Source organism: Myotis davidii, unplaced genomic scaffold, assembly GCF_000327345.1.
Source record: "Myotis davidii unplaced genomic scaffold, ASM32734v1 scaffold591, whole genome shotgun sequence".
Lineage (NCBI taxonomy): Eukaryota > Metazoa > Chordata > Mammalia > Chiroptera > Vespertilionidae > Myotis > Myotis davidii.
In genome coordinates this window covers 571,775-590,183 of record NW_006284340.1, presented here as the reverse complement: position 1 = coordinate 590,183, position 18,409 = coordinate 571,775, and the positions used below count along the sequence as shown (strand labels likewise).

General features: G+C 52.0%; 1 protein-coding gene across 1 annotated transcript in view; it reads left to right on the top strand.

The window, feature by feature from the left end:
- Positions 1-17,977, top strand: part of CACNA1E (calcium voltage-gated channel subunit alpha1 E) — a 435,061-nt gene extending 417,084 nt beyond the window's left edge. Inside the window, exons 42-51 of the mRNA XM_006754527.2 lie at positions 1,993-2,089; positions 4,128-4,233; positions 5,050-5,157; positions 5,654-5,754; positions 5,988-6,094; positions 9,754-9,865; positions 12,502-12,630; positions 13,633-13,813; positions 14,642-14,832; positions 16,337-17,977. Coding sequence (XP_006754590.1) covers positions 1,993-2,089; positions 4,128-4,233; positions 5,050-5,157; positions 5,654-5,754; positions 5,988-6,094; positions 9,754-9,865; positions 12,502-12,630; positions 13,633-13,813; positions 14,642-14,832; positions 16,337-16,867 — 1,663 coding nt within the window. The 3' untranslated portion in view covers positions 16,868-17,977. The remainder of the gene's footprint in view (positions 1-1,992; positions 2,090-4,127; positions 4,234-5,049; positions 5,158-5,653; positions 5,755-5,987; positions 6,095-9,753; positions 9,866-12,501; positions 12,631-13,632; positions 13,814-14,641; positions 14,833-16,336) is intronic.
- Positions 17,978-18,409: the final 432 nt, after the last annotated feature.

The following is an 18,409-nucleotide window of genomic DNA, read 5'->3' as shown; positions in this document are numbered from 1 at the left end:
GAGCTGCTCTTCCTCTTCCGGCCATGCCCTCCGTGGCTAAGCTGTCTTTTCTTTCGCGCCTTCTCTGAGTGCCCTATTAACCCACTTCTGCTTCCTTTTCAGTGGCAGGATCCCGTATAAGGATATGTACAAATTAGTGCGGGTCATCTCGCCGCCTCTGGGCCTGGGAGAGAACTGCCCCTACAGGGTGGCTTGCAAGGTTTGCCTCCCAGTCCCCAGCCACGCCTGACGATGGGGTGCCACCTGGACCCCCCTCTCTGTTACGCTCCACCCCCACCCACCACCACGCCACCTCAGGGAACCTTCATGTTGCTTTCCTTTGAGTTTAAAGAGGTCCAACCCTCCCAGAACCAGCAGCTGTTACATTGGGGGAAAGGGGCACGGTTGGAGGGGAGGGGAAGCAGGAAAAGGAAGAGCTGAGGGATTAATAACGAAGGCCGTTTTGACCTCCCACTTTCTTCTTCACCTCCATGCACTCATTGGTGGGTGGACACACACACTCTTCCCGCTCCCCTGTAATCTGCACATTTAACCAGAGAATGCAAACCTTTTTTAAAAAGCAGAGAGTTCTGGGCTCCCCTCACTGGAGACAAACACGCCTCCTTTTAGCAACGTAGCATCATGGTCCCATATATAATGTCCCCAGGTGTGATTCCAGTCACCCTACCTCTGCCCGCCTTCTGGCGCCTGGACAGTTATAAAAGCTGTAGGAAGGAGAGGAGGTGAGAAACAATGAATTAGGGCAAGAGGTGAGAGGAGGTCAACAGGGATCGCTTTGGGGGCGTGTGGAAGAATTCAGTAGCTCAGAAGGGCCAGGAAGGTCACAATAGAGGGCAGTGGGCTCCTGAGCACAGGTCCTGCCATAGGGTCCTGCCATATACTCTCGAGGGGCAGGGGTTGGGGGGTCTTTTGTTTGTGAAGCCAAGGACATACATGTTCAGGGGCGTCTAGGACCTCCCTCTGCCAGACCCTGGGAGCTCACATCCCAGTGGCTCTGCCCAGCTGCACCCAAGGCCTAGCCCGCTAGATAAGGAAGCCTGGCTGGGTGCGGAGGGGAGCGGGGCTCCCTGGGGCACAGCACAGCCCAGAGGGGAGGCTGGAAGAGGACATAGGCCCAGGAAGGTGAGGCGACGGGCAGGAGCTGGCTGGGGATGGTGACACAGTTTTTCCCGTACTCGGGAGGCCCAACAGCTGCCTCTGCTGAGACTCTTTAAACTTGACCCTGGTGCCACCTGCTGCCGCATGACGGGAGAGTGGGAGGGCAGCATGGCATGCAGGTGCTCTTCCTCCACCTGGCTTTGTCCTTCTGCCTCCAGCGTGCCATGGCCCTGGACATGCTGGCGAGACAAGGGCACTCCCCACACAGAGCCAGGTGGAAGCAACGGCGACCCCGGCAGCAGCCACAGCCCACCACTGCCACAGCCACCACTGCACCCCCGGCCAGCAGCCACAGCCCACCACTGCCAGCAGCCACAGCCCACCACTGCCACAGCCTCTGCTGCACCCCCGGCACAGAGTGATACACGGCGCCCCGCCTGTGGGTTCGGAGCAAGAGAGAAGGCCGGGAAACTCTGACCCACGGCCGGAGCACCGTCTATCCGGTTTATACCACGCGCACACAGCCCTGGGAATGGAGACAGGCTTGTGTTGTACGGGACGAAGGCGTGGCCAGGGGAGTAGGGTGATGCTAGGCCAGGAGGAGCGGACAGGCGAGTCCCGTGGTGGTGCCACTAGCGTTCCCGGGTCTGTGTGGGGCTGATATAAACCCGCACCAGGATGGAGTCACCTGTACGATTTGCCTTGATTAACAGGTTTCCTATTCTTTTCCTGTTTGTCCGTTCCGTTTTGTTTTCCTCTCGTGTTCCGTATGATCTGTCTGTCTATGTTGGCTCTTCTGGGAATGCCTGTTCTCCTCTCCCCCCCACCCCACCCCCCCGTCTGCATCCTTCCCCCACTTCCTTTCCCTGCCACCTGCCGCCCCTCCCTGAGCAGTGGCCGCATCCATTACACTGAGATGTATGAAATGCTGACTCTCATGTCACCACCGCTAGGCCTCGGCAAGAGATGCCCCTCCAAAGTGGCCTATAAGGTAGACCACCCCTTCCTTTGTTCTGGGCTAGCGACCTGCAGACAATGGGGTCCAGCTGTGGGGAGGCCAGGCCGTGGGGAGGCAGCGGGGCTCGGGAGGCGGGGGAGGGAGAAAGGTGAGACGGAAGGGTCAGGAAGGTCCACGGAAGGATGCCGTCCCGAAATGACACAGCGGGTGGTTTGCAGTGCTGTTCACCGTGGGCTTTGTTCCGTGTCATCTGTGTTTAACGACAAGTGCGTGGCTTCCTGTGAGTGGCTTCCTACGAGGGGAGCGTTGAGTAGTGTGTTTGCTTTTAAGAGGAGGCAGAGTGGTGGCCTACAGGACACCTACCCACACAGCTGTCCGAGCAGATAGAAAAGGAGCACCTTCCATCAGAGAAGCTTTTCTAAGGAAATAGTATAGAAATGGCTCTCAACATGGTTCAAAGAGAAATGTTGCAGGAGAGAGGAAAACTTTTAACCAAGTTCTTCCTCCCTGATGTGGAAAGGGGCTGCGGCCTGCTTCCTTCTAGGTCACATGAAGGAGGCACCTGCCTACCCCGGGACCCCCCGCACTCCCCCCCGACACGGGATGCCGCTCCCTTTGCCCACCAGCCCCCGCCGCCCACTTCTCTGGGCGACACAATGGGATGGGGGACCGAGGGCTGAGTTGCCTTCAGGATTAGATTTCCCTTCTGGGCATGACTGAGTTTGGGGGCCTGCAGTTGTGGGGGGATCCCCCCTGGTTTGCATAGAGCAGCATTTTCCATTGGGAATCACCTGCCCTTCTGGAACTCATAGCTTTGAGGCCTGAGTTTTTTTCCTCCACAATTAGGAATAGTTACTACTAATTCCCCTTAGGTATTGAGACTGACCCGGAACGCTGAGCCCTTTCATGCGCCTGGGGCTCCACAGCAATGTTGCCACTTTTCTAGATGCTTAAGGAAGCGGAGAGAGATGAAACTCGGATTCAAACAAGAAACTGGCCTGAGCCTCTGAGACACCATGGAATCACATTACATGAAATGTCCCCATGGAGTCTTAGAGGCCCCGCCTTGGGAAGAGACACATCCCTCCCTGCTAGGCTGGTGGACCTCCTCCTGCTTCTCCAAGTGGTAGTGGCCCAGAGAGGATGTCATTGGAACGGAGCCCTTAGGGACCCTCATCCACCCCAGCACATGGCTCCTCGTGCACAGCTGAGGGGCTGGCATCCTTCTAGCTCATGATGGCCAAATTCCAAAATGCCAGATGGCAGAATGTGGCCCTGAGTTCTTCGAAGTTTGGGGATGAAGCTTAGTAAGAGAAGGCGTATTGGGATTGGAGGAAACATTGAAAGAATTCCTAAAGCAAGATACTCTCTGGAAAGTGGATTTGGCCATTTCAGTGCGATCCCTTCCTTTGGGCAAGGGGAACACGGCCTGCCCACTCTGCTCCTGCCTTGTTCACCCTCCTCTCATGCTCTCCCTGCTGCGCCCCACCCCTCTCGCCTGACCGTGTTTGTCTCTGCCCTTTCCCATCCTGCTCCACCTCATCCATTGGATAAGCTGGACTTCTGCATGTTGAGTCATGTGCTGGCAAATTCCATCTCTTAAAGACTCAAAAAGGGGGCATCAGGATGTCTCTTCAAGTCAGATAAGCAAACAAAATCTCCCCCTCACTGTCTTTCCGTCTGAGCTTTGGGAGTGTTCACAGGACACGCGGAAATACAGAGCAACCTTGACAGGGAATGGAGCCCCTTCCCAGAGCTGACTCCGTTCCCTGAGCCTAGAAATCACTTCCCGTCCCTATGGAAGACATTCTTAGGACTGTGAGAGTCCTACAGAATGACCAGTCCCCTCCCCTTGGATTTTGGCATCATTTGCGGGGGGGGAGGGGGGGGTGTTGGGCACAAAACAGCAGCAATGAGCCTCCAATGCGAAGTAGGGAGAGTAGGGTCGGGAGAGGAGGGATCCTTGCCCTTCTTTTTTGTCTCTGCATTTGACCTCTGCACTTGTCTTCCCCTCTCACCAAGGTTTCTTTTGATATGTCTTCCCCCTGCTGTTTCTCTCTCTCACCCACAGAGGTTGGTCCTGATGAATATGCCCGTGGCTGAGGACATGACAGTGCACTTCACCTCCACCCTGATGGCTCTCATCCGGACTGCTCTGGACATCAAGATCGCCAAAGGTGAGCCCAGCGAGGAAGCAGCCATTCTGGAGGGGCTCATGCAGAGATGTCTGAACTGTCCCCCCTCCAACAATGCAGAGGCCGGGAAATCCAGTGCTGGGGTCCTAGTGTCCACCTGAGGTTCAATAACTACAACGTTGCCCGCTGCCTCCTGGCAAAATGAGCGGTTGCTCATCGCTAAGGCTCCTTTCAGCTTTAACAGTATGTGAGTCTCAGTGTCTGGCACATAGTAAGCATTTTAGACGTACGTGTTTATTCAACAAATGAGCTTTAATTGAGGCCTTTTTTTCTTATGTGGCACCTTTAATGCCTTGGAAGGCTTCCATGGAGGGTGCTATCATGACAGGCCTTGCTTCCTCTGATTTTTAACTCAGTGACTTAAAAGAAAAGGTTTACTGCTTCCCAGTGGGCCTCCAGCTCTCCTGCTCTTGCCTGATCCAAATCCTGTTTAAAACCAGGTCACTCCGACCAGAGTCGCTGGAAGAATTGATGTCCCTGTAATGAGGCAGGAGAGGTCGCCGCGTGGCTCTTTTCATTTCCCCTCTGATACACAGAGCACCCGGGAGGCTGCTCCAGTGAGTGAGGAAGCTGACCGTGGTCTCGGGGCCTCAGACCTCTGGGGCAGGATGTCCCTGAGTTACTGAGAATGGGAGTCCCATTGTGTTCTGCTGCTTCAGCAGTAACACCAGCATTGCAAGATCCACTGCCACTAAGAGCCGGGATGTCCCCAGAGAATACACAGTGCCATGCCGGTGCAGCTCCACTCTCTCCTTCTGTCTCTGCGCTCTTTATTCATAGTTTATCTTATTCTGTCAGGTGGTGCTGACAGGCAGCAGCTAGACTCGGAGCTACAGAAAGAGACCCTGGCCATCTGGCCTCACCTGTCCCAGAAGATGCTAGATCTGCTTGTGCCCATGCCCAAAGGTATGGCATCTCCCCTGGGCACCCTAGTCCCAGCATGCCAAGGCCTTATCTTTGAGGGGAACACAGAGTGATCGAAGGGATAAGGGAAACGTGTTCTTTTATCCTTAGGAAACAAAAAGCCCTCACTTCTTAAGTCCCCTTTGTCATTATTAATTGAAAACATTTTCTCAAATGGGGTCACTGTGGTTTCGGGTGAAAGTTTTTGGTGTGTAGCTCTCTCCTTCCCATAATACTATGCATCCAGCCCTCATGCCGTTGGGAAAAGGGTGCTATTGGAGATGGAAATCTAGACCAGCGGCGGTGATGCTTACTAATGTCTCTCCCTCCTTGGACGGCTGTGGAAGCTCCCTGAGAAGACATGTGGGGAACTGCTGACTGCATGCCGAGTGCCCGGCGCATACCTGCTTCAGAGGGTGGAGAACAAAGCTTGAGGCGTCCTCCCTCTCCCCCATCTGCCTCCTCTTTGGTCCTCCCATGCCACATTTGTGTTTTTCAGCCTCTGACCTGACTGTGGGCAAAATCTATGCAGCAATGATGATCATGGACTACTATAAGCAGAGTAAGGTGAAGAAGCAGAGGCAGCAGCTGGAGGAACAGGTGAAGGGCAACGATAGTAGGGTGGGTGGGTCATGCGTCACATGAGGGCTCCTGAGAGACAGACCTGTGTATCCCTAGGGTTCAGGGTCCAGGAGCTTTCTAGGGTCGGGGGATTAGAAATCCAGTGAGTCAAAGGTTAAAATAGTCAATTAAGATATCAGCCACGTTCCTATTTTATCCAAGTATATCACATTTTCTGCCATAATCATTTGAGTTCCTTGCTTCTTCTCCAGAAAAATGCACCCATGTTCCAGCGCATGGAGCCCTCGTCTCTGCCGCAGGAGATCATCGCCAATGCCAAAGCTCTGCCTTACCTCCAGCAGGACCCCGCTCCAGGCCTGTGAGTAAAGCCAGAGGGCACGGCTCTCCTGTTTGTGTCTGTCACTCGTGCCAGTATGCAGGCCCAGGAATGTGGAAGGAATAATGCTAACTCTGAGCTGAATGGGCCTTTCTCTGAGGTTGAAAAGACGGGAAGAGAAGAGCAGGTTAGTACTGGGGCCGCACAAGGGCAGGAACGGTATATGTTAGTATATTCAGAGAGGTTAAATAAGTGGCCCAACGCCATATGGCTACGCCGAAGCCGGTTTGGCTCAGTGGATAGAGCGTCGGCCTGTGGACTAAAAGGTCCCAGGTTCGATTCCGGTCAAGGGCATGTACCTGGGTTGTGGGCGCGTCTCCGGTGGGGAGTGTGCAGGAGGCGGCTGATCGGTGTTTCTCTCTCATCGATGTTTCTAACTCTCTATCCCTCTCCCTTCCTCTCTGTAAAAAATCAATTAAAAAAAAAAAAAAGTGGCCCAACGCCATATGGCTAGTAGAAGGCTAAATAGGAATTAAGTCATTTACTTCTAACTCTAGAATCTTCCCACTACACTATATGCGAAATAAACAAAAAGAAGCTTAGGTCAGGCAAAAAAAAAAAATTCTTTATTTTCTGTATTGGCAATGGAGACAAAACTCAATTAAGGAATCTGCCAGTTCTTTTGAGTTGTAAACCTTAGCGCCAATTTGGTCATACACATCTTATGGGAACATTATCTTTCTAGCAAGCATGTACTAAAGTAGCAAAGGGCATGAAGTGTAAATGAACTTTCGTGATTGGATTTACTCCAGTCCTGCTTCTTAAGAAATCCATAATCACCTCTGTCAGAATGCCATTTAGAACCTCTCACGCCGTTAATTTCTTTCTGCCTGTGGTATTGGGGACCTGGTTTTGAAAAGCATGATTTTCAGAGGTCACAACTCAACGCATTTGGAAGAAAAGGCCCAGATTCTGACCAGGGCCATGAATCGTTTTAGCAAACATTTGATGTGATGAGGTAGCAGAGTGTGGAGTCTCCTGTCCACAGAAAACAAGCAGATGTTGCTCTTTGATCTGTGCAGGAGGAGGCAAGATGGCAGAGTGAGACCACCTCATTGGAAGGATTTAGTGTTTTCCAAGGGTTCTTGGCTTAGAAACGGAGGGGACCCTCCCACACACAATTCAGTCTGCCTTATCCACACCAATTCACTGTACAAATTACCTCCCATCATAGGATCACTCTGTCTTCTCTTCCTCATTGATTTAACCAATATTTATGTGACTCCAAAGCTGGCTTAGGCACTGGGGATGTGGCAGTCAATATGATCACAGTCCCTGTGGAGACAGATCCTGAGAAAGAAATGAAAGATAACGGTTAAAATGCAGAAGGCAAGTTATTGTCATGCTGTGCAAATAAAGGAGGCGGCTGCCTACTTTGAGGGTGGAGGCGGCTTCCCTGAGAAGCAATAGGTAAGTGAGACTCGAAGGCCAGCTCTTCAAGAGAGGAGAGGCGAGATGTGGTCAATTTAAAGAATGCAATCTGTTAGGTGGAGCACAGTTCATGGAGGTGGCAGGTTTTGAGCTTGGAGAGCGACAAGGGCCAGGACGTAGGAGCCACACAAGCAGGACCCAGAAGTTCATTTTCATCCAAGGATAATGCCTCCGAGTGACATGATCCGATTTGCACTTTACAAAGATCCTTCGTGGTTCCAGCATGGATTCAGGGGATTGGAGGAGAGCAGTTCAAGAGATAGGACACCACTTAGTAAGTGACTGCAAAGGTGTAAATTAGTAATGACTGTGGAGAGAAGGTCAGACTTGAGAGGTAATGGAGGCCTCGGTGATTGCTGTGCTCTGTGGAGGAAGAAGAGGGAGGAATCAAGGATGGCCCCCGGGTTCTGGTGGATGTTGGTACATTTCCTGAGATGGGGACACTGGGGGAGCAGCCGGCTGCTTCCTCGGGACCATCTGTGTTTCTAGGGCTTTGCCTTGTTCAAGTAGAGACTGCTCAGAGGATACAGCAGTGACTCTGACAGACAGGGCTGCTCCCTCATTAGGCATGCATCTGGTGGAAAACCAGACTTATTGGAAAGAAAAAACTGTTTTCAGTGATTAATCACAGTTCTGGGAAGTGATAGGAAGAAACAAATGCAGTGTGAGCTGAGTGCATGTGAGAGGGAGATCTGACCAGTTACGTGGGAGAGAGAACATTTTTCCTTACGGGGGTGACTTTTGATAAGCATTTTGAAGGATGCATTAAAAATACCAGGGAAAGGTTTTTCAGGGGGCAGCCTGTATTCAGGCCTTGTAGCAGAAAGAAGCCTGCCACAGTCGATGTACGAAGTCCTGTGTGTCTGGAATTCAGGGAGCAAGGGCTAAAGTGTGTAAGCAAAGGCTTTGAGGTAAGGACCAGATCATGAGAGAGGCCATGTTCAGGATTCTGGACTCGATCCTAATGATGAGAAGCAGACAATGCTTTTGAAGTAGAAGGTCAAAGTATTCAATTCTGAGGTCGTTCAGTGATTCCAAAGGTCCTCTCTACCTATTGGGGATTCTCTCTATGGGTAAATTATTTATTTTCTATAGGGCAAAGGGGGGACCTATTTCTTATAACAGCAGTGCTCACCTTGTTCCCAGCGGTTCTCAGGAGAATACGATGGACATTAAGTCATTGAATAGCAGATGCTCTGTAGCAGTTGTGAAAATGCTGCTCTTCATCCCTTATCCTGTGATCCCAGTAAGTCGCACCTATAGAATATTTTGAAGCAACTGGCAGCCCTTGCTCAGGGCTCGGAGCCATTAACAATAGACACAATTACGAGAGGACGGTCTTCATCTCTCTCTCCTAGCTGCCCAGTCACTGACCGCTCGCTGTCCCTCCTCCCAGGATCAGGAAGTTCACTCTTGAGCAGGTCAAAGGGTATCTATGGCAGCAGCAGCCAAAATTTTAGGACAATTGACTGACTCTCCTGACCCAGCCCCGTGGATCACATTGGCTAATAGTATCTATCTACAGGGACCAAACATGGTTTAGTAACAGGCAGCTTTCCATACCCTTCACTCAGAGCCTCTAAGTACTTGGCTGACTTTGTCATGTTCTCTCACATCACCATTTATGCGTTCTTCCACAAAGCCATCAACCCTGGGAAGGTCACCTCCTCCCCACCCTCTGGAATCCTTCCACCGAGCTCAGGAACCAACAGACACAGTGTCTGGCACTGAATTGTTTGGTTTGGCCAGGGATGTTGGCACAATAGAGCCATGTTCTTACTGAGCGTGGAGGAATTTTTTTAAAAGACCACGACTGCTTAATATTTAAACAGACTGTTCACTGTTTAAAGTATGGCATTTTTCCGCCTAATGGAGAAACCGAGCCGAAACCGGTTTACAATCCAGCATTGGTCTTCCATATGGCTGAGTGTGACAAATGATGTCATTCATCACAGATATGTGAGTCACCAGCCGAGTGAGGAAGGGTTCCAAATGCAGGTTGAAAACAGTGCTTTCTCTTTTCCAGTGTGTGTTTGTAGTTTGTTTTTTTTTAAGAGTTTCTATTCTAGGGCCAGGCATCTCTAAGCTAAAAGCCCACCAAGAGTATTGGTAAAGGGTGTTGCCCTGGCTGGGACTTGGTAGTGGCGGCGATGGCATGTCTGTTTCTCGCTCACGCACTCATTACCTCTGAACGTGGCATTGCTTTTCAGGAGTGGCCGAAGTGGGTACCCTTCGATGAGTCCGCTCTCCCCCCAGGAAATATTCCAGCTGGCATGTATGGACTCAGCCGATGACGGACAGTTCCAGGAGGAGCAGGCTCTGGTGAGTGAATGAGTCACAAGACTTCCAAACAGTTCCCTCGTTTGCTGATCCCTCCCACTCTTTTTCAAATTTGATTTCATAGCCATAATCCACCAGGAAAGCCCTTTCTGTTCTCTCAACCAAGGACCCTGGGAATTTCCTGCTGTCTCCCAGGAAACATGGAGACATGTTTTATGGAGGAATTTCTCATGTTCTCTGACAAATGCTTCCTCCCTAGGTTTTACCATCTCAAGGGCCCCTTATCTGCTGGAGGAGTTTATGTTGCTTCAGGCCAAGCCCTATTCATTAATGCCTTGGAGCATCATAAAATCTTATCTTTGATAAGGAGTTTTAGGAGAAATCGTCATAGAATGAGTGGCACCCACTGGGCAGCTTAGCATAGTCAGGGATGCCCCACTTCCTGGAGAATTCAGGGTAGCCTGTCCAAGAGGGACAGTGTCCACCAGGAGATGCGATAACCTCTTGCCTCTACAGGTTCAGACCATTTTAGAGGGTCAAATACATTCTGAGAGGTCCCTAAAGTCACTTTCCTGAGCCCAAAGTTTTTCATTAGCATAAATGGTGAAATTCCCAAGAAGCCTACTGAGTCCAAGCTAAGCTTGAAGAAGAGAGGACAGGTTAAACTTCAGCTTTGATATTCGCAAACCCTAAACTGCTATTCCCAAAGATAACAGACTTGACTTACCATTATTCTTAGCTCAGCAGCATGAAATTCCCGCCGAGATTAGAATTACAGCTCAAGTGGTTATTGCCTGGAGAGAAAAAGACAAAACCCAACATTTGCAAAAGTCCAGGTAGAAAGCTTGTACTGAGTTCTATGCCACTTGGATTATAATTCATCTGTGTTTTTCTCTCCCGACCCCACCCCACTGCTCCCTTGTATCCCTGAGCTGACGGTGTGGGTGGAGAGTGACCTGTCTGATGGAATGGGTACCTGTCAGAGGGAGCAGAACGTTTCAGTAGCTCAGACAAATGGGTCATTCTTATCCTGTGGTTGCTGAGTCCAGGGAGTGTACATGGCTGGGTAGGGGAGACAGCGAGACCACACACTGACTGGGATCCCAGCATGTGAGCGCCTGAGGGTATTCTTGGCAAGATGGGTGGGAAGCCTTGGAGGAATTATCTGAGCAAATTAGCACAAGGCCCAGGGACTAATTGTTACTGATAGCTTGATCCTTAAAAGGGCCTCTCAGCATTTTAAGGCTTGCCTGGTGGGGAAAATCTCAATAATGTGTCCTTTCTTTTCACAGGGAGATTTCTTTATTTCTGCGGGTTCCCCCGGGGCTGAGCCGTAGTGCCAGGACTTTTGGATATGTGTTCATCTCATTGTCAGTACCGGTGTCTGTGATTCAGGTGTCAGCCTGTGCTCCACACTCACCACTGTGTACTCCTGCCCATCCCTCGGGGGCCCTGCTCTACGTGCCGAGGCGTGGCCATGGCGTGTGTATGTGTGTGTTGCACCACTTCTGACACTCGTAGACTGCAGTGTTGTTACCACATGTGTCTCGAGTCAGACTTGTGTACTATATAAAGCATGTCCTGCATACACTGACTTCCGCAAGTGCACACATCACAGGTCCTGGGATGCAGTCCTCCCACAGACACCGCTCAGCCAATGGTCATGGAGGCTGACTTTCAGCAGCGCCCTACTCAGACACCGGTGTTTTTAGAGTGTCATTTCCAAAAATAGCTTTTTTCTGGTATCATCTCCAGATGTCTGAGATATTCCTAGGTCGCTCTGTTTGGTGAGCCAAGTAAGATTTCTGAGGCAGCTCCACTCTCCCTGGAATGACACTAGCCATCCTTTAGAGCAGGTGCATTTGCCAAACTGACATTCTTTGACCAGGAAAATAACATAACAGGGTTGGACAGGACTTTAAAGATAGTCACTCCCACCTCCTAATGCTCTGGATCGGCACAGTCCAGTACAATAGCCATTGCCCTCATGTGACGATTGAGGGCCTGAGATGTGCTCCAAGTGGAAAGTGCATACCAATGTCAAAGACTTTGATACCCAAAAAGTGTCAAATGTCTCATTTTTTTTACATTGCTTATATATTGACATGAGAATATTTGGATATATTGGGTTACATAAGTATATTAATTTTCATGTTTTTTAATGTAGTTACTAGGAAATTTAAAATTACATAATTGGTCTGCATTATATTTCTGTTATATACTGTACCAGTCTAGAGCATCTCTGGCAGATGTCCACCCACCACATTTTTTTTTTTGAGACGATTCCAATCATAAAACTTTGCTAATAAGATCATGTGTTTTAAGGTTTGAGAAAATACATTTGACATCAAATCTGAGTTTCTTTAGAATACTGGTTTCCATATCATTGATAAATAGCTTCTTAGGTTAAAAGAATAAACCCAACAGTACCAACTCTCAAAAAGTATAATGTTTTTATATAAAGCTATAAAATCTGAGGCATTGCTTAGTGATCTTTACCGTTTGAGACATCTGGTATACCACATATCTGCACATATAGGCACACACAACAGACCTTAAAGATGCAAGTCTCTCTTCTAAAAGCCATTCTTGGTGTGGAGGAGGCAGGATCAGCCACTGCAAATGAGAAACAATGAGATGGAACCAAGTCCCACAAGCTTGGCTGTGTTTATTTCCAGGAGCCAGAGTTTAGTGAATTAAAAAGCGTGCAGCCCTCTAACCATGGCATCTACCTTCCTCCGGACACCCAGGAGCATGCGGGATCGGGGAGGGCATCCTCTATGCCACGCCTGACTGTGGATCCCCAGGTAAAAAGCAACCACCTACCATATGCAGTGGCATCCTGGGCTGTATTGGATTGGTGGGTTATGGAAAAACATCTGATACTTTCAGGTGAGCCTTGGACTTGCCCTCACCCCTTCCCTGTGAGCAAATCCTGGCTCGTGGGCCTTCTCTCTACAACCTGCTCCTCCACACGTGCTTTCAATGGAGCCCTAAGCACAACAGCCTAGATAGCAAAATTCCCTCCAGATGGGCGCAACATCCTCCAGACTCAACCAGCCATGCAAGAAATATTTCCCAGGATTTCTGCTGTGTATTTCTCCTTCCTTTTCCCTTTCCTGGCTCCTCAAGCACGTAGGCAGTTACTTAAACGCACACAGCTCTGTGTCAGGACTGTCTGTCCTAACCAGTGCAGGCCACGCCTCATTTCTTTGTCTGTTTTCCTGGCTTCTTTTTTCTGTCTGTCTGTCTTACATTAAGTTTTTGACAGAGACAAGAAGTTTACATGGATCTGTTTTTAGCAGCTGTAGCAAAGCAAAATGCCCAAGTTTAAGGTTGGAGGTGGGATGGATGATGGGGAACAACATGTTCCTAGTAGCTGCTCCATGACAAGGTCTTCTACATTCTGGTGCTGTAGGACAGGCCTTGTCTGGCGAACGCCCAAGCTCAAGCCATGCCTCTTTCATGGCACAGACGCTTTGACAATTGCCCTCACATATTCAAAGTGGCTCAAGGTTCAGAGCAGGTCCTGGCTGAGTCCCTGTGGAGGTGGCTTTATGGGAAGCTTGCACAGTACGCTCAGCCCCTTGCTCTCCTGAGCATAAAGGGGAGACCCTGGACCCGTGATGTAAAGACCTAACATAAAGACACTTTCCGCCATAGCCTCCTCCAGCTAAGGTCTAAGCAAGAGGGATTCAAGGGTGGTCACAGTTTGCCGTCTTCAGCCACCTCAGTCCCACTTCTTTCTTTTAGACCCATTCAGGGATTAATCCCTACCTTGTGTTCCTCGGGGGGGCTCATGTTTCCAGGTAGTAACAGACCCCAGCTCCATGAGACGTTCGTTTTCCACTATTCGGGACAAGCGCTCAAACTCCTCGTGGTTGGAGGAATTCTCCATGGAGCGAAGCAGTGAAAACACCTACAAGTCCCGGCGCCGGAGTTACCACTCCTCCCTGCGGCTGTCAGCCCACCGCCTGAACTCGGACTCGGGTAAGGAGGTCTGCCCTGTTCACCTTTCAGGCTCCTGCCTGGATGGGCAGGTTCTGGCAAGGACGGGAGGTCTCTGGAAGAGAATTGCGATGAGGGTTAAGGAAGAGTGCTCCTTACCCAAGGGGTCCCGTATCTGACTCACACCCTGAAACAGGCCCAGGAGATTCTTCCTTGCAGACGTCATAGAATTGAGGTTCTCAGAGGGCCTGCAGAATGCTTGGGGTTCCTTGGGAATGTATTAGAGACCCCTAACGGGCTGGGCTTTAAGCACCAAGTCCACTTCAACCCAGAGAGTGCTACCCGGCACAGTTTTGCATATTGGAGCTTTCTTATTTTGCTAAATGAACAAAGATTTACAAAGCAGTGACTTCCCTGTATCATAGGGCCAGTAAGCGGCAGGCTTGAGACTAGAACTGAAGTCCAAGGATTCTCACTGGCACAGCTGACGTAATGCCGGGGTATTTAGTTCATAGCAACGTCTTAATTTCCTTCTACTGCTGTCATCTTCACCCCTAAAGTTACACACCCATGTTCAGGACCTAGAGGAATGCTGGGCCCTTTTGTTGGCAATAATTCTAGACTGTGTTGTAGCTTTATGCTGCAACAGGAGCAGCAGGAGAGAAATGATTACATCCTTGGACATGCATGACTTCCAACTCGCACACTCACCTGGTAGCCCAGGGGTGAGTCTCTGGCCTTTCTCTCCCATCTCCCTTTCAGATCACCTGCTGACACGCCCGGAGAAGCCAGGGCCTTGGGCGCCCAGTCCCAGGCTCCGAGACTTCTCTTTTCAGAGTTGTGATCAGTTGCTTTTGTCATCTTTCCCAGGCCACAAGTCCGACACCCACCGCTCAGGGGGCAGAGAACGGGGACGATCGAAAGAGCGAAAGCATCTTCTCTCCCCTGACGTCTCCCGCTGCAACTCAGAGGAGCGAGGGACCCAGGCCGACTGGGAGTCCCCAGAGCGTCGCCAGTCCAGGTCGCCCAGTGAGGGCAGGTCACCGACGCCCAACAGACAGGTGAGCATGGAGAGGAGGCCGAGCCTCTGCAGAAAGACCAGGAAGGGTGGTTGTTGACGTTAGGTCCAAAAGGGGGGCACCCAGCACCCACACAGACCTAGATGCCATGTGCTCTAATATGAATTCACAGAAAACCAGACCACCCCCCAAGAAAGACAGTGGTGTCTAGGGATCATTCCACTCCTCAGAATCTTGAGGTACAGAGTCCCAGCAAATAAGTTCACAAAGGTCTCAGCCAGATTTAGAGGCGCAGGATGGTCCGTTAGCCAGAAAATGCTCATGGATCCGTCACATGAGCCTTGGTGTGCGTTGGAACAGTGATTCAAGTTCATTTCCCTGGCTGTCAGCCTCCTTCCGGCCTGTTGTAGAAACACCAGCCCAAGCCTAAGAAATAACTACCAGAGCCATTCTCTGGCCTGCTTTCCTCCTCACAACCACCCCCCACTCCCACCCCACTTCTCCCCGAGGTCCTCAGAGCCCGGATGGGTGGCCCGCTCGACAGCAGTGGGACAGTCAGCTAAGACCTGGGGAAGTGCGCTTCTAGAGCGGAGGTTTTCAAGTTTTTTGTGCAGAAGGGAATCCCCTGTGGCTTGTTAAAACGGCACACGCCTGGCACCTTGAGGAGGCTGTGTCGGTAGTGAGGCCCGCTGCCCGGGATTCTGCACAGGGAGGGACCCTTCCCTGGGAGATCTGGAGCCGGTGGCTCCTAGGTCACACACACCTTGAGAAACTGTCCTGCAGGTCCGTTTACTAACACCTGAGCCCAGGGACCCTGGGGAATGCCTGAGCAAGTCAGGTAAGGCCTGAAGATGAGGGAGGAAGGAGATTCCCCTCCTAGAGTTGCCACAATGATGAGGATGTAAATAAACGAGGCATGTGGCCCGCTGCCCGCGAGTATGACAGGCTTGGTGTAGAGAAGCTGATGTTAACCTCAGGGAGACAGTGAGGACAGGGAGGCATGCCCTTCCCTCGGACACACTTCCCAGACGAGCATTCATGCTACTCTCAACACTTTCAGGTCTGTCAATCAATGGACCACTTTTTACATATGGGGGGAGGGGGGGCGGCAAGGTAGGCTTACAGTTGTTCATATGGAAAATTGAACTGTTTTGCGTACTCACAACTGGAAACCTACTTTTGCTTTGCCCATGCCTGCACATAGAGCTTCCAGATCCTTGCTACTCAGCGTGCGTGGGCCGTGGACAGCAGCGCCCGGGAGCCCCATTAGACATGCACAGTTTCAGGCTCCCCCAGATCTTCTGGGCCTGGACCTGTAGTTTAGCAAGACTCCCAGAAAACCGAACCCAACCTGTATCACAAGCTGACAGGCCCCAATCTGAATGGTATTGGTGTCTCGCTCTCCTGTCATCCCTGCATGGATGTGACTGGGAGCAGAGGGGACTCCAGCCCAGACCTTCTCCAGGGCTTTCTGGAGATGGTTAGGGACCTTAGCAGGGAGCGTGCCCAGCCCAGTCTCACCTGCCACGTCTCTCCTGCTGTACAGGGCACGGGCTCCTTGAGTGAAAGCTCCATCCCCTCCATCTCTGACACCAGCACCCCAAGACGAAGTCGTCGTCAGCTCCCACCCGTCCCCCCGAAGCCTCGGCCCCTCCTGTCCTACAGCTCACTGATTCGACACACGGGAAGCATCTCTCCCCCGGCGGATGGGAGCGAGGGCGGCTCCCCGCTGACCTCCCAGGCTCCGGAGAGCAACGACGCTGGCCTGCCCGAGTCTTCCAGGCCCCTGCACGGCCACCCCTCCCCGCAGCGCTACATCTCCGAGCCCTACCTGGCCCTGCAAGAAGACGCCCAAGCCTCGGACTGCGGCGAGGAGGAGACGCTCACCTTCGAAGCGGCCGTGGCCACCAGCCTGGGCCGTGCCAACACCATCGGCTCAGCCCCGCCCCTGCGACACAGCTGGCAGATGCCCAACGGGCACTATCGGCGGCGGAGGCGTGGGGGCCCGGGGCCGGGCATGATGTGTGGAGCAGTCAGCGACCTCCTGAGTGACACGGAAGAAGACGACAAATGCTAGAGGCTGCTCCCCCCTCCGATGCATGCTCTTCTCTCACACTGAGAAAACCAAGACCGAATTGGGAAGCCAGTGCGGCCCGGGGGGGAGGAGGAGGGAAGGACCGTGTGCTTATCAGAGGAGGAAAGGACCCACGGCCACCAGTCGAACCCACCAAATTGCTTTACTTCCCTTTGCAAGATGGGCACTGCCATAGTTCTGCCTCTTTGCTGGGGAAAGAAGACGAAAGAACATGGAGGGTGTCCCCTGGAGAGGGGTCATCGGGATTGCTCTGCTTCCACTGCCCCTTCCCACTTTTCTAAAAGCCGTGGAGGAAGTGAGCTGGCCTGTGTCCATGTCCATTGCCCTGCGACGCCTGGAAGCCTTTCTGGCTCATAACTGGGGGGGCGGGGGGTTGTGGCAACCCTAGGAGGGGAGTCTCCTCCCTCCCTCACCAGCTCCCCACCAGCACCATCCGCTGGGGCCACTGCATCTCACGCGTCACCCTAGGGCTGGCTTCCCCAAAGAAGCACAGACTAAGTTCAGGAGCATCGGATGCCAGGGGTGGGGCGGGGAGGGAGGGGTGGCCTGGAGGGGTCAGGGTGCTGTGGCAGCAGCAGCAGCCAGGGCTGGTCTGGACCAGCAAAGCCATAGCCCAGCAGCCCACGTGGAGGAGCGGTCAGAGCAGCGGTGCTGGGGCGGCAGGCCTATCATGCACAGTAGGTGCTTTGAGTGTTAAGATGGGCTAAGGAGGTCCCCCAGGGTCCACAGACATGCCTGCGGCGCTGGTAAGGGCGGTGTGGCCAGGGACCCAGCTGGTGAGAACGGGGTCTGGCCTTAGGCTGGTCAGAGGGAGCCCTGAGGGCAGGGCAGGGCCATGTGGCAGGAGCACCAAGGGCCTCAAGGCAGAGTCTGGTTTCCACCCAGAATAGAAGTAATTCCAAATGGGGGACAGTGCTGCGGCAGGACCAGCCCATCCTGGCTGGCGGCCGTGGGCCTCTGGGCCCAGCCTTCCCTGCCACTCCCCCGAGGAGACAGTACGCCTAGTAAGGACTACGATAGAGGTGTGAAAGGCTAGCACAGAGGTCGGCAAACCACGGCTCGCGAGCCACATGCAGCTCTTTGGCCCTGTGGCATGGGCCACGAAGTTTCAATCACACTGTATGTGCACGCCCGCACGTGGTATTTTGTGGAAGAGCCACATTCAATGGGCCAGTTTGCCGACCACTGGGCTAGCACATTGAAACAGAAGCATTGGTAAGAGTCAGAGTTTACCGGGATCTCCTGCGTCTGCCTCATGGTGGAGGGCCCGTGTGTCAGGTACGTCAAGGTGATTAGTTAATATACCTCAGCTGAGACCTGGGCTGCAACTTCTAGTGAAACAAACACTAATGGGGCCTTGTCACCCAGTGTGACAGACCGGGGCCCTGACTATTTCTCTGGGCCAGGACTGTGCTGTACCCCCTCCCAGAGTAAGAGCTGAGCAGAAGACAGCCTCAGGCTCTCCTTCCTAACCCCCAAAACTCAGAAGCATCGAGGAAAATAGAGCCCTTACTTGGCAAATCT